This window comes from Monodelphis domestica, chromosome 6 (genome assembly GCF_027887165.1).
Source record: "Monodelphis domestica isolate mMonDom1 chromosome 6, mMonDom1.pri, whole genome shotgun sequence".
In the NCBI taxonomy this organism is placed as follows: domain Eukaryota; kingdom Metazoa; phylum Chordata; class Mammalia; order Didelphimorphia; family Didelphidae; genus Monodelphis; species Monodelphis domestica.
The window spans coordinates 230,626,876-230,641,586 of NC_077232.1; the positions used below are offsets into that span (position 1 = coordinate 230,626,876).

Consider the following 14,711-nt stretch of genomic DNA (forward strand, 5'->3'; position numbering starts at 1 on the left):
TTGAACTCACGAGGATGAGTCTTTCTGATTCCAAATTCAATGCTATATCTCCTGTGCCATCTAGCCGCCCCAGGGATACAAATGCAATAAATTAAAAGTCAATGAATCAGACAATCAGCAAATAATTAATGCATGCCCATGGTGTGCCTAGCTATGTGGTAGCCACAGCATGGAAAATGAAACCTTAAAAACCCTAGAGAATAGTCATGTGATACACATGGTATCTCAGAAGTCTAAATGTACTTTCAAGTTTAACCTAGTATAGTTTTAAGTCATTCAAGTCTGTTTACCTTAGTTTCCTCATATGTAAAATGACCTGGAGAAAGAAATGGCAAACTACTCTAGTTTCTTCGCCAAGAAAACCTCAAATGAAGTCACAAAGATTCGGACAAGCCTGAAAACTATTCAACAATGGTTTTAAGCCATTAAAGCTTAAAACCACACTAAAACTTTTGGAATATCCTGTATAGGATTTTCCAGTTCTGTAGCATTTTCCTACCAGCTATGGCATTGTAGATTAACAGATAGAGCACTAGATTGGGAATCTGAAAGATGTTAGTACACATTAGCTAGCTGTGTGACCCTGGGGAAGCCACCTAAGCTTTCTGAACCTATTTCCTAATGTGTAAACAATTAAACATGAGCCTAATATTCACACATAAGTCATGAGGTCATAGTTTAAAAAAAAAAGTCCAATGAGGTCATATTTGTAGAGTACTTTGGTTTGGATAAGAATTGCTATTAGCGATAATAGTGGTGGGTCATGGTACTCTCCTCTCTACCTTTTAGGACACTGTGGCAGCTTTGCTAGAAAGAACGTCAGCTGATTTACAGTCTGAAGAACAAGACACATCCCAAGAAGAGGAGGAAGAAGAGGAAGAACTGGGGAAAAAACATGAACCACAGAATCTCAATGAATTCTGGTACAACAGTTACTTCCTTTTCCAATTTTATTAGCCAGGGAGTAGGGGTAGGTGTGTAGGGGATGGTTTATGGAAGGGATAGTTCTTATGAAGGGGAGGCAATTTGGGGTTTTGTGTTCTTCTTTAGGTTGAGGCAGTAGACCAGTTATCAAGATAATTCTCTTTTCTTTTCTCAAAATGTACTTCATGCCATCTGCTGTTGATAGCAGAGTCCTTAACTTTATTTTCCTTGGTGAATCCTAAGTGACTGTTTGGAGGGTTAGATTGTCATCATTGAAGGCTTGCCCTTGTGGTTTACTGAGAGCAAAAGCCATTTCTACACTGACAAAGAAAATTAGTTCCAAAACCAAAACCTTTTATTGTCTAACCCTCCACTTTCACCCTCCCTTATTCCTGAGAGAGAGAGAGAGAAAGAGAGAGAGAGAGAGAGAGAGAGAGAGAGAGAGAGAGAGAGAGAGAGAGAGAGAGAGACGGAGAGAGAGACGGAGAGGGAGACGGAGAGGGAGACAGAGGGAGGGAGGAACTGACAGACAGACAGACAGAGGTACCTTTTTACCCAGGCAGGTGAGTAGAAGGAGCCAATATAACTGAGGATACTTGATAAGCACAATCAGTAATATCTTATTCATTATACTATAGACAGGAGTTATAGTACATATAAACCAATAAACATGATTGATATAGTAAAATTCAGATCTTTAAAATGTTATTTTTATTGATGCCTTTGGATTTTATGTCATACCCATTTTTGAACATATTCTTCCATCTCTCCCTACCCTGATTCCCATCCAGGAAGCAATCCCATGAAACAAGAATAACAAAGATTTTTAAATAGGGGAGGAAGCATTTGGCAAAACCAGCCACCACATCCACCTGTAGTACCACACCAATAGTCCACTTCTGCAATGAAAGGAAGGGTGGGGTCTCTTCCCCAAGCTTGGTTATTATAATTACAGTGTACTCAGCCCTCTGTTGTTATTCTTTCTGTCAAAACTTCAGTCTACCAAATACCTCAGTTAGGTGACTGTGCATGTTACAAGGAAGTTACATTAGAGAAAAACTTTCATAGGAAACTTAATATTATCACTTATGTGATGTGCACACAACTCCCCAAGAATGCATTCATAGTGTACAACAAATAATCCCATAGTTATTCATTGCCAGTTTCTGCTTATTCCAAGTTTATGACCAAGAATTAATACTCGTTAGAAGAGAAAGTTGCTGCCTACCACATTGGCTATGAAGAAAGACTCACGTGAAACTTGAGGTGAAAGGTTTAAATAATAAATGTCTAGGGTCTGTTAATGTGAAACATTCAGCAGAACTGGCAATAGTTGAAAAGGTCCTGCCTTAGTAGTTGTCACTCAGTCTTCCTGTCCAACTTTTGTGTCCCCATTCTGGAGTTTTCTTGGCAATGATATCAGCATGGTTTGCAATTTCCTTCTCCAGCTCATTTTACAGATGAGGAAACTGAGGCCAACAGGACTAAGTAACTTGTCCAAGATCAGACAGTTTAGAAGTATCTGAGACTGGATGTGACTCAGGAAGAGGAGTCCTGACTCCAGACTCAGTACTCTCTTCATTTTTATCTCTTAGCTGCCCTTTCTGAATATTAGCATAATTTAGTGATGACTTTTTTCCAGCCATAGCAACTCATGAAAAACTGCTCATGTAGAAGGGATGTCATCTGGGTCATTGAAGGTATAGCCTCACAAGTACTTTAAGAAATTAGCTTATAGCAGCACCAAGCCTCATGAATCTCCAGTTACTGCACTTTCTTCATCGCATATCATAGACTATATTTAGAACTTGTTTTACTTTTCTTGAAAAATAATGTAGAAGTGAGTTTTGCCAGTGGCCTGAAGCAGTTGTGACCTTATTTCTTATTACCTAGGGTGATAACTGGGTGCACTAGAATTTTCTTCAGAGAAGTGGCTAGTTCAGGATAGACTCTTTCTGTCTCATAGGATAGAAATGATAGCCGGGACACCTGATGAGCTCATGGCCAAGGATGAAGTAGAAGCAAAACCATCAGAAGGGAGTGACTCTACAGAAGACCCCATTTTAGGCACAAATGTGCCTACGGCGAGTGAGGAAGAGAGCAGGAAAGAGACCGACCATGCCAAAGACCCTGCGAATCAACTCCTGCCTGTAGCTCCCACCCTGGTGACTATCTTATATGTGTTTCTAAAGCAACTGTGTACAGATACCATGTAATCTAAAAACCAAAGAGAAATCCAAAACATGAGCTTGTCCCTTCAAGAATAATTCTATCCTGGGTTCATGAGTCAAAAGCTAATCATGAAATGCACTTATGATGTATGAATGTTGTGTAAGATATACTGTAGGGGCTTTAAATTTTATAAATTGGTTCAAAAGACTAACTCTGAGGTCAGGTCTGATGTATGAAGGCTAAGCATTGAGATAATTAAAAGAAATCACACTACTCATTTTTTATAAATGCATTTATTTATAAAAGTTCCCATGAATGTGTATTCAACATTTTTCCTAAATTCTGTGGAGGACACACAGATAGAATCAATGTGGCAGTGATTGAAGGTCTAAACAGGGAATGAACATTTGAAACCCACAGAGGGAGTTGACTTTCCTATTGAAAGTTTATTATCGATTCTCTGATTAGCTAATGGATCAGTGGAGGCTGAGAAATACCTTAATGGGGAGAACGAGAGTGGTAGTGAGATCATCATCCCAAAAGGGAGAGGTTATCTGATGAGCAATGCTTTGCTTCACTGTTGGATGGTCCTCATTTCAAGCTGACTTTGCTTTCCATAAAGTCCAATGAGAAATTAAATCATTATATAGTCAGTTATTTTCCATGTTCATCAAAACATTTTTACCATTTATTTTCTGCTTAGCATTATATTAATTTTCATTCTTTTGGTCCCTTGCTGTTGTTTAATCACTTCAGTCATGTCCAACTCTGTGACCTCATTTGAAGTTTTCTTGGCAAAGACCCTGGAGTGGTTTGCCATTTCCTTCTCCATTTTATACACGAGGAAACTGAGGTGGGGGGGGGGGTAAGTGACTTGCCCAGGGTCACACAAATAATATATGTCTGAGGCCAGATTTGAACTCAGGAAGAGGAGTCTTCCTGACTTCAGACCTGGTGCTCTAATCCTCTGTGCCACTGAGCTGCCCACATTTTGGTGGCTAATCCCCTCAGATGATTATTAGTTTTCATTCAAAAATCTTCATTGAAAGAAAAAATAGAGTTTAAAAAATCTCCCCTGAAAGACATACAATTTACCTAGTAAAAATTTATCCTTCTTTAGAACCAAAAGTATTTGAAACAGTGTTTGAATAATGTGTGTGTGTTTGTGTGTGCATGCACTATATATATATATATACATGTATTTATAGACATATTCTACACCTGTGTAAATACATACATACATATGTATATACACACATATACATTATTGCTTTAGTGGCTTTCTCAAAAGCTCTTTTTTTTTTACAGATTGTAATTTTTTGTATTACAATTATATTTTTGTATTACAATTACCGATTGTAATTGTAATACTGATCTGTGACTTCATCAAGATATAGAGTTCTCAGGGTGGAAACCCATAACAATTTTAAATCTACAGATGTTTTGCCTTTTCTGGTTGTCTTCAAAAGTTGCCTGGGATGCTGGACATTTAAGTGACTTAAGGAGTAAGAGAGCCAATAGCTGTCAAAAACAGAATTTACACCCAAGGTCACCTGATTCTAAGACTGATTCTCTATCTGCTATGCGGTATTTCCTCTGTTAGTTTCTAACAAGTGTAAATTTTTATTTTATTTTTTCCAATTACATGTAAACATAATTTAACTTATTCTTTAAATTTTTTTGAGTTCCAATTTCTTTCCCTCCTTTCCTTCTCCCCACATTGAGAAGGTAAGCAATTTGATAAAGAAAACATATATGTAGTGTGAATTTTAAAACTATTCCACCCTAATCAGACCATTCTTTAGAAAATCTGATTTAGCTATTTCATGATCAATAACAATGGAGATACTTGGAATAACAGAATCAGGTCTTGGAAACGCCACATTCTCCACCTTACTCAGTTTAACAAGATTTTGAAAGGTCTGCATCAAACTCAAGATTTAATTATCTGAGGAGATGGCCTTCAACAGACATGTGCAAAAAATGGACAGACCTCTGAGCTGTCCTAAGTCAAGCTAAATCCTCATTGGTACAGATGAGATGCAGAAAAGTGATGTAAAAACATCCATATAAGGCAAGTCAGTTTCTGCCTCTTGCTCTTTCCCTGGAGAGATGACACTGGCTGGCAGCATGCTAAGCATTCCAACATCTTGGAGTGTTGGGTGGTGACTTTTGCCCTGGAGCTGATTTCAGGTTCAGGCATCTTAGCTAAGCCTCTTTGGAGGTCAGGGTGATTCTTTCCTCCTTCACACTCAAAACCTTACTTTCTAGATCTCCTATCTTCCTGCCTGTTCCTAGCCCTTTCCTTCCTCCTTCTTCTTAAAATCTTCTCTATTATATCAATTAAATCACCATAAAATTTGGCAACTGACTTGGGTATTTTATTATTTGGGATTTCCCTTGGTGACCACTTAAATTTAGATTTTTTTCAGTCTCAACCATAATTTCATTCCCTACAGTAGTCATACAAATAACAAGTATCATTTTAAAAAGCCAATTTATTATGGAAGTGTTTTTTTTCTGATCCCTCTCCCAGGCCTCCTGGCCTGTAGAATACAGACAGGGTCAGCTTAGGGATTCTTTAGTCTGGCATGTATTTTTTCTCTTCGTATGTGTATATGAAATGTTTTTGTATATGTGTGTATATGTATGTGTGTGTGTAAATGTATCGAGAGAGCTAGAACTTGATTTCTGATCTCTGACATACAAGATACTTTGTTTCTCAAAATAATATTTAAAACAAATATTTGAACAGTTTATTTTTTTCCCACGTCAGATTAATAAAGAGACAAATACTGAGGAAGCATTTCATGAAAATGTGGCTGTCCGACCCAAGGACCGTTCCAGCCTGAGCTCTCAGCAGCATCCCTTTGTCAGAAACAGCATGATTGTGCGCTCCCAAACCTTTTCTCCAGGAGAGCGGAACCACTACATCTGTAGGGTAAGGTGAAAAGCACGGGCAATGAGCTGCTCTTAACTGTCCTTTCAGTGAGGAGCCCAAGAATTATAAAAGACGGCATTGAGAAATCTCAAATTTGGAATATAAGCAGTACCTAGAAACGTTTTTTAAAAACACACACACAAATGATTGTTGTTTCTGCTTAGTTTTTTTCAAAGTAGATGTCTGAGATTAACTGCCGCTTCTTACCATCAGTGGTTTTGTAGGAGCTTTAGCTGTATTTCCTATGTTATTATGTAACAAGTGTTAATTTTTATTTTTTTCCAATTGCAACAAAAATCAATTTTTAGATTTGTTTTTTTTTAATTTTGAGTTCCAAATTCTTTCCTTCCTTTCCCTTTTCCCTCATTGAGAAGGCAAGCAATTTAATACATTTTTCATACATGCTACCATAGAAATAAGAAGTAATTATTATTGCTAAGAAGATCTTATGAGTTGAATGGATAAACTGTATTTGGAATTCAAGTTGGTGTTTAGAAATTTGTAGGTTTGTACATACAGAACTAGAAGGAGGTCATCAAATGCAACAGTTGAGGGAGGGAGACAGAGAGACAGAGAGAGACTTTGTTTCTTAGTTGGTTTATTATAGATGAGGAAACAGGCAAAATCAAATTACTTACCCAGGGTCAATTAGCTAATAAGAGTCTCAGACAGGATCTGAACCCAAGTTTTCTTTATTTCAAATCCTACATACTGTCTATGTTACCATGCTATCTCTCATTAAGGTATAGGATATATGCTTCTGTTTATCAATGGCCTGTATAGCAATGGCCCGTGCTATTAAAACACATTTCAGACCCCACTAGTCCTACCTAAGTAAAAATTATATTCAAGGCTAAAGACCAAAGAATCCCCTTCATAATACACTAAGCCTTCCCTCTTCTAGAATTAGCTGTATTTTGCAGTGATGCAGATGAAGAATTAATATTGTAAAGACCCTTCCAGCTCTAAATGAGGTTTGTAATCAATGATGAAAATGGACAAAAAGTACAGTAGTCAGAAAAATTACTTGCTGATAGAAGATTTTTTCATAGTACATGAAGTATATTTGATTCTGAATCTGTGTGTGTGTGTGTGTGTAACTGGGCTTTACAGTTATTTTTTTCTCTATATTGTGTCTTTGATAGTTAAATCGGAGTGACAGTGACAGTTCAACATTGGCTCGAAAATCGCTCTTTGTAAGAAACGCTATGGAACGTCGTAGCTTGAGGGTCAAGAGGGTAGGTATCACTGTGTCTTCCCCTCCCCAGCCTCTCCCACCTTCTTTTCAGGCGAGTCAGAATTAGTTCATGATCCATGGCAGCATTTTTAAGGTATAATACTGCTGTGCTCTTATGCAGCTGTCGTAAAGTCCTCAGGGCTACCCAGAGCTTTAAATGTAATTCCAGTTGTAGAAATGTCTGTGGGAGGGTAGACAAGTAAGCATGTTCATTTCAATTCCAGTACTTTGAAATTTATGGTTATTGAGTCTAAGTCTGTGCTAAAATTTATATCCATACTCTCTATGCATACTATAGATGCTGAAGACCTGATGAGAACTCAGCAGTATGCCAGGGACCAAAGGACTAAAATCCAGAACCTGTCTGTTAGGGAGTTACCATATAATTCAGCATAATACTGAAGTATAACAAACTATAACAGATTTTAAAAACCAAGATATATTCAAGTACCACACACGGCATTTTAAGAATTTAAAAGCAATCATTTAGAGCAAAAAACTTGTAATTAAGGGATTGCCATTCAATTGGGGAATGGCTAATCTAATCCTGATATTAAATGTATTACATATTATACCATAAGAAATGAGAAGCTTGAATTTGGAGAAGCATTGGAAGACATGTATGAACAGAATGAAGTAAGCAAAAATCAGGAAAACAATATAAACAAGAACAGCAATAAAATTAAATTGAAAAATAGCTGACCCATAATTAATTGTAATGATCAATCTTGGTCACAGAAAGCAGATTATGAAACACTTTCCTTCTCTGAGAGAAAATGTTGAAGGATTAGGGATGAAAGATATTTCATCAGCTGCCAGATGTTGCTATTTTGCTTGTTGATGTTGCTGAACGGTTTTCCTTTTCTTAAATTAAAAAAAAAAATTATTTTGTTCTTCACTGTCACTTTTCAGTAATTCTTTGCCTCCTACCCCCCATAGAACCTTCCCTTTTAAGAAATAGCTATGTTAATTGTTTGATCTTTGTTGTAAGAGAATGTGGAGACAAGCAGTATGTGGATTTTTACAAAATACATTTTTGTTGTCTTATGGAGGTATTAGCTTGTACTTAGTCTATTTTCAAGGAGTTTTCTTGGTCAGATTTTGTCATCTTATGACAAACTGTTAATTTTCTTTACAATTCCTTCTTCCATAACTCAAGTTTCTTTTGATTTTTTTCTCTGACACTCTCATTTAATATTTTAACTCTTACATCATCTTTTCCAGGAATTCTAGTTATTAAACTGGTGTGCTTTTCTTTGAAGCTTTGCTTGTAAATATTTTAGAGTCATTCACTTCTTATGGGTTTATGTCTTGAAAATGTCCCTTTCACTGTAACAGCTCTTTACAATGAAATTCTCTATCTGTTTGTATATTATTCCATACTGCTTCCTTACTTCAGACTTCATATTAAAGCCAGAGACTGCACTTCTGGAGGAAATGCCAAGGCTGGCTAAGATTGTGTCTTCTTGGATGGTTCTCCTGCTTTCTTGGGGATAATCGAATTTTGCATTATTCTAGCATCTTGGCGATAGCACAATCTGGACACCCAGTCCAGAGCCAAGTCTGATTTTTGCCCCCTTGCTCTGAGCTTTGTAAGGTCCTGCCATGGGTTTGGATTAACACCTGTGAGTTTACCCTTGGTTGCAGCTGAGTTAGTCTACTGCTGAACTCAACCACTGTGAGCCAGCTGGAAAGTGGTTCCCCTTTGGTCTTGGATTCCTGCTTGAGTTATTCTGGTGCATGCTTCAAACTGGGACTAGAAGTGAGACCACACTGCACTCCAGATGTCAGATCCCCACAATTGCTGCTTATTTCCAGGCTTACTCCTTGTTCAGTATACAGCCTTGAGCCTAGGACTGTTCCCCACTTTGGAATGCTAAGCTCATATTTTAGGCCCCCTCTTTAGGCTTTCACTGAATCTTTGACCAAGAATTAGGTAGTGACAGTGCTGCCAGTTCGCACCTTTTCCAGTATCCTGCATGCAGTTGGACCCTCTTTTAGGTCTAGGACCTCTTCATGCTCTAGTATGAACCTTCTAGTATGAACCTATCAACCTTCGACCCTGTGCCCCCTACTTGATTTCCTGGCTTTCCACAGACTTCTTTGTCACCAAAAAATAACTCCCTATAATTTTTTTTCTTGGATTCGCTGATTAGGATTTGATCTGGTACATTTTCCATATCTTTGTGGAAGAGAGTTCATCCATATTTTTTTCCTGCTGCTCTATCATCTTGACTTTGCAAGTGGTATGTTAGAAAGGACTATGATAGAAAAATAAGGCATCAATAAAGTTTTCTTTAAATAAAAGCACCTGTTTACTTATATGCCTTTTATTAATTATTATCTATTTACCATTGTTGTCAGCATTAAATATTGTTTGGGCTCCCCTCGCCTTAAAAGAATTGTTTTTGTAGCAATATCAGGGAATAAAGGTATTATCATGTATGGTACACAGAGTTTCAGATATCTATTTTGGCTGCTTTGAGGTCTTTAAATTATTTATTCATTTTGGGGTTTATTTTTTAATTTCTTTTCGTGATTATGATCCTTGTTGTCTCCCTCCCCTGACCCAGAGTTGACATGTATTATCACTCATAACCTATATCCATATTTATTTTTGTAATAGAGTAATCTTTTAAACCCAAACCCCCAAATCATATACCCATACAAACAAGTAATAAATCATGTTTTTCTTCTTCATTTCTGCTCCCACTGTTCTTTCTCTAGATGTGGATGGCGTTCTTTCTCATATTCTCACAGAATTGTCTTGGATCATTGCATTGCTTTTAGTAGCAAAAGAAAATAAGTAGTAAAAAAATTACCTATGATCATCTCAATGTTTCAGTTTCTGTGTACAATGTTCTCCTGGTTCTGCTTATTTCACTTCACATCAGTTCATAGAGCTCTTTCCAGTTCTTATAGAAGTCCATTGATTCATCATTCCTCATAGCACAATAGTATTCCATCACCATCTGAGGTCTTTTTTAAAAATAACTTAAAAGTTTGGGGATTGAGTCCATGAATGTCATGCTATTGTACTTTAAAAAAATAATTGACTTTTTTTTAAGATTAAACAATCTGAACAGTTTAACCCAATGATATGCAATTTTCATATGCACAAAATGCAAGAACACAAAGAGGACAGTGAAGGGGATGTGTGTCAAACTACCCACTTTTGGGTGAGGACAGACAGTGTTGAATGTGACCTGTAAGATTGGCTGCCTTTGACCAGAGACTTAGCTAAAGGAAACAACAACAAAAACAAAAACAACCCAATTTAGACTTTTTACTGATTAACCCCCAAGTTCCAACTATTAAATGTCCATAATATTCAGGAATAGAAAAGCTAGAGAAGGGCATAGAAAGATTTCTGAATTGTGGGTAGCAGCTAAGAGACAGTCAGATTGCTAGGGTGATAGAGACCAGCATTATTAGAGCCAATTATTCTGGAAATACTTTTTTGTAGGAGATTCATTTTAATCCAGGTTTTCAGGTAATGGGACTAGACTGGTTAAAATAAATATTGAAGGGCATTCGGAGTAAATGGCAAAAGCAAAGATTTAGCCATAGAAAAATCCAGAATATTCATGAAGGTATCAAAAGCATCATCTGATACGAACACATGCTACATATCTGTAACATACATAGTTTATGTGTGCTACATAGTTTAATCATTTCATTGTTTTTCCTCCCCTTGTAACCACCCAGACTGTTTGCCCACCAGTCCATAGAAGATCAACACGGGAACACCCCCCACGCACATCTCTTGACTTAGAGTTAGATCTTCAGGCTTCCTTGACCCGGCAGAGCCGCTTGAATGATGAATTACAGGCCCTACGGGATTTGCAGCAGAAACTGGAGGACATGAAAGCCCTGGGAGAAGTGACTCTTTCTTCTACTGTACTCAAGGATGAGCGGTTTCAGAAGCTCTTGAAACAAGCAGAAAAACAGGTACCAATGACAATGGCTTCTTCTTTGAAGGTTATTTCCAAAGGGTTTGGGTAGTTTTGTGTCTAATCTCTTTCAAAGTAAGAAAGTTCCCACCTTAAAAACTGAGTTTCTTTTTCTAAAAAATAGTATCTTCCAAAGGGTTGTTTATGTTACTTGTTTAGAACTTGGTACTTCTGGACCCATAGGAACAATATAGGATTTTCATGAATATAAGATGTGAGTTGGAGAACAGTTTGTTTGAAGGTTTAGGTATTGATTCATTCATTCTTTCAGTTTTCTTTTTTTTTCCTCTCTTGTGTCTTGGTAGAAAAAAATTCTTCCTCTAGTCCCTCTCCTACCAATTAAGAAGGCAAGCAGTATTAATTACATGTGTGAGATCATGCAAAACATTTTCATATTAGCCACGTTGCAAAAAGGTGAAAAAAAAGCAAGAATAAGAAAGAAAATGAAAAAAAGTATACTTCAGAGCTCATCAGTTCTTTCCCTTGATTGTGAATCCTTTGGAATTACCTTGGATCACTGTATTGATCAGTGTAGGAGGTTAGGAATTTTAGAGGACTACAAGCTCAATAGGAGTCAACAGTGTGATAAAGCAATCTCCATACCACAAAAAAAAAAAAATCTAATAAGATATTTTGCAGCATTTGATTTTTGTCCTTTGTATTTGAAGAGAACCAAAATGACATCACTGGTGATGTCTTTTGACTCATGCATAAATTGTATTTAAGTGAAGCACTTAAGTGAGTTAATGTGCTGCACTAAAAGAGGCATGGCTACCAGATATAAGAAAGCTCTAGTCCCTTTGTCTTCTGTTTTGAGCAGACCACATCTGAAGTATTGCATTCAGTCTTGGCAACTGCCATTTTTTGTTTTTGGTATTTTACTTATTTATTTTATCAGTTCCACATAATATCAAATTTCCACATAAGTTTTCCAAAGTTATATGATCCAAATTATCTCCCTTTCTTCTTCCCTCTTCCCTACCAGATGTAAAAATTAAAAGGTTTTTGTTAATTTGTAAGGGTTTTAAAAAATAGTGGTCACCATTTATTATGATTAAAATTAAACTTTGAGTCTGTTAGTAGCTTTAGTAGCTTTATTACATAGAGATAGTAAAGAGAGGGAAATATATGAAAGAAATGGGGAATTTTCTAACCTACCACTCTCTGCTTTGAAGAAATCTAACTTGTCCCCCCAACAAAGTTCCAATCTCCTGCCAGAAGAGCAGGAGAGTCTTACCAAAGATAGGAGAAGAGCCAAAAAGCGAGTGTCTCTGGCCAGGGTCTCCTAAACACAATCGGATCACCAATGCAGAATGAATTCTCATCTCTTCAATCTCACCTTTTATAAGCCCTTTTCCCACATCTCTTCCTGTCTCTGGTTTCTACTTCCTTTCATTGTGGGCTGGTCTATCATTATCTCAGGAACCAATCATAGTTTCTTAATTTGCTTGGCACTGCCTGTGGGATCCACTTCCTGTTTCTTGAGGGTAAGAGCTTTCTGATAAAAGGATGTTCAAGTGTCTGACTAAGTATGAAAGGAGGGGTACTCCAAGTTCTTCATTGATTAAGTTAAAATAAACAAAGGGAGTTTTAAATTCCCTTACACACAGAGCTGGCAAGCAATTCAGTCTAGGTTATACAAAATATTTACATATTATTCATTTTTCTAAGTGAATAATCTTATAAAACCAAAGCATATGCCCAAGTATGCCCAAGTAACAAGTGAAAAATCATATGCTTTCATCTGCTTTCTTTTGCATAAAACCTTCAGAATTATCCTGATAGTAGCCAAGTCTTATCATATTGTTGGTACTATGTACAATATTCTCTCGGTTCTGCTTATTTCACTCTACCAGTTCATGTAGGTCATTTCAGTTCTTCCTGAAATCATCCTATTCATCATTCCTTATAGCACAATAGTATTCCATCACTATCATTCTGGCTATCCCCATTTTAAGAAGTGGATTGAGATCCAGGCCTAGAGAGGGAGGTCCTGTGTTGAAATCTGACCTTACACACTTCCTAGCTGCGTAACCCAGAATAAGAAGAAGGATACTGATGAACAGGAAGGTATTTAGAACAGGATAACCAAAATTGTCTTTGATTTGATTCCTTGCCATTGGAGAACCTGAGAATGTTTAGCCTGGAGAAGAGAAGACAAAGGAGACATAAGAGAGGGGACTCACTTCAGACCCTTGAAAGACTTTCTCATGTAAAGGGATTGGTCTTGCTTTTTCCGACCCAGAAGCCAGAACTAGGAGTATTGGATAGAATGAGGCAAATTTTGAACTATCCCAAAATGGGAATGAACTATTTTGAGAGTCATGGTTTCCCCATCCTCCTCATTGGAGATCTTTCCACAAAGGCTAGATGGCCACTTGTGGTTACATTTTAGTAGAGAGTCATTTTGGACTGTGGCTTAGACTAGAAGGCTGGTGTAGGTCCAACACTGAAAAATGATTTTGTCATTCACTAATTCTGTGATTCCCAAGCTAGCCCTCAAAAAGTCCATTTTGTCCATCATATGACAAAAGCAATGACCTCCTCTTCCTTCTCCACCACAGTTGCCACCTGTTGGAATGAGTATACAGCCCTGAGAGTACACATACTTTTTGTATGTGTGCTCTGCCTATCCCTGGCTGCCTTTAAAGAGGTGAATAAAGGGCCTCAGGAAATAGTTGTTCTATAGATAGTGGATGTTGTTGATGTTTAGCAATACTCAAAGGATGAATTAGCTCTGACTTGAATAACTGAGTGGAGGATTCACTACAGTAGGGAGAGACAAGGCAGGGACAGAGGAGATTGAACAAATGGATATCATATTGACTTGAACTCTTCTATCAAGATGTGCATCTTGGGTAGGCACAATCCGAGTCAAACAGTGAGCTGGGTCCAAATTTGAAAAGTGGAAGATCAGGTTGGATTCCATTTGGGAAATGGTGCTGGATTTCCACTGATTCAAACTGCTTGATGTTATAAAAGCCCATCTCTCCAATACCAGTATTCTTTTGCTATTGCTGCTTTTATTCATATTTGGGTGTCTTCCTTGGGATCACACCAGTTCTTTTTCTCCATCTGTTAAGAGATCGGTAAGTAGTGCCTCATTTTCATCTAATCACTTAATATCAACAAGTTTTTTCAAAATAATATCTGCTTTAAAGGTATAACAAAAGCAAACATACAAACATTTCTCCCCTGATATTTTAGGGGCATACCCTTCTCTCTACCTTAGTGGTATGAATTTTCTCCCTACTCTCTCTTCTAGAACCCTTCTACTCATCTCATTTACTATCTCCAATGGAAAGCCTTTTTTTGATAACCTGAATGACTGGGGCTCAATCACCCCTACAAATGATTATATGTATAATTATTATTATTATTGTTATTATCACTGTTTTATAGAAGAAGAAATTGAAAGTCAGATAGAATTTTCCTATGGTCTCAACCAGTAACTATAATATATAGGATTTGAACTCAGGGTGGT

At 37.2% G+C, this 14,711-nt stretch overlaps 1 protein-coding gene across 3 annotated transcripts in view; it reads left to right on the plus strand.

Annotated features, from left to right (window-relative positions):
• Positions 1–14,711, plus strand: part of WWC2 (WW and C2 domain containing 2) — a 253,145-nt gene that overhangs the window by 211,555 nt on the left and 26,879 nt on the right. For all 3 annotated transcript variants that reach the window (XM_007496082.3, XM_001364404.4, XM_007496083.3), the window contains exons 17-21: positions 790–923; positions 2,891–3,089; positions 5,873–6,037; positions 7,183–7,275; positions 10,983–11,225. In XM_007496082.3, the coding sequence (XP_007496144.1) occupies positions 790–923; positions 2,891–3,089; positions 5,873–6,037; positions 7,183–7,275; positions 10,983–11,225 (834 nt within the window). The remainder of the gene's footprint in view (positions 1–789; positions 924–2,890; positions 3,090–5,872; positions 6,038–7,182; positions 7,276–10,982; positions 11,226–14,711) is intronic.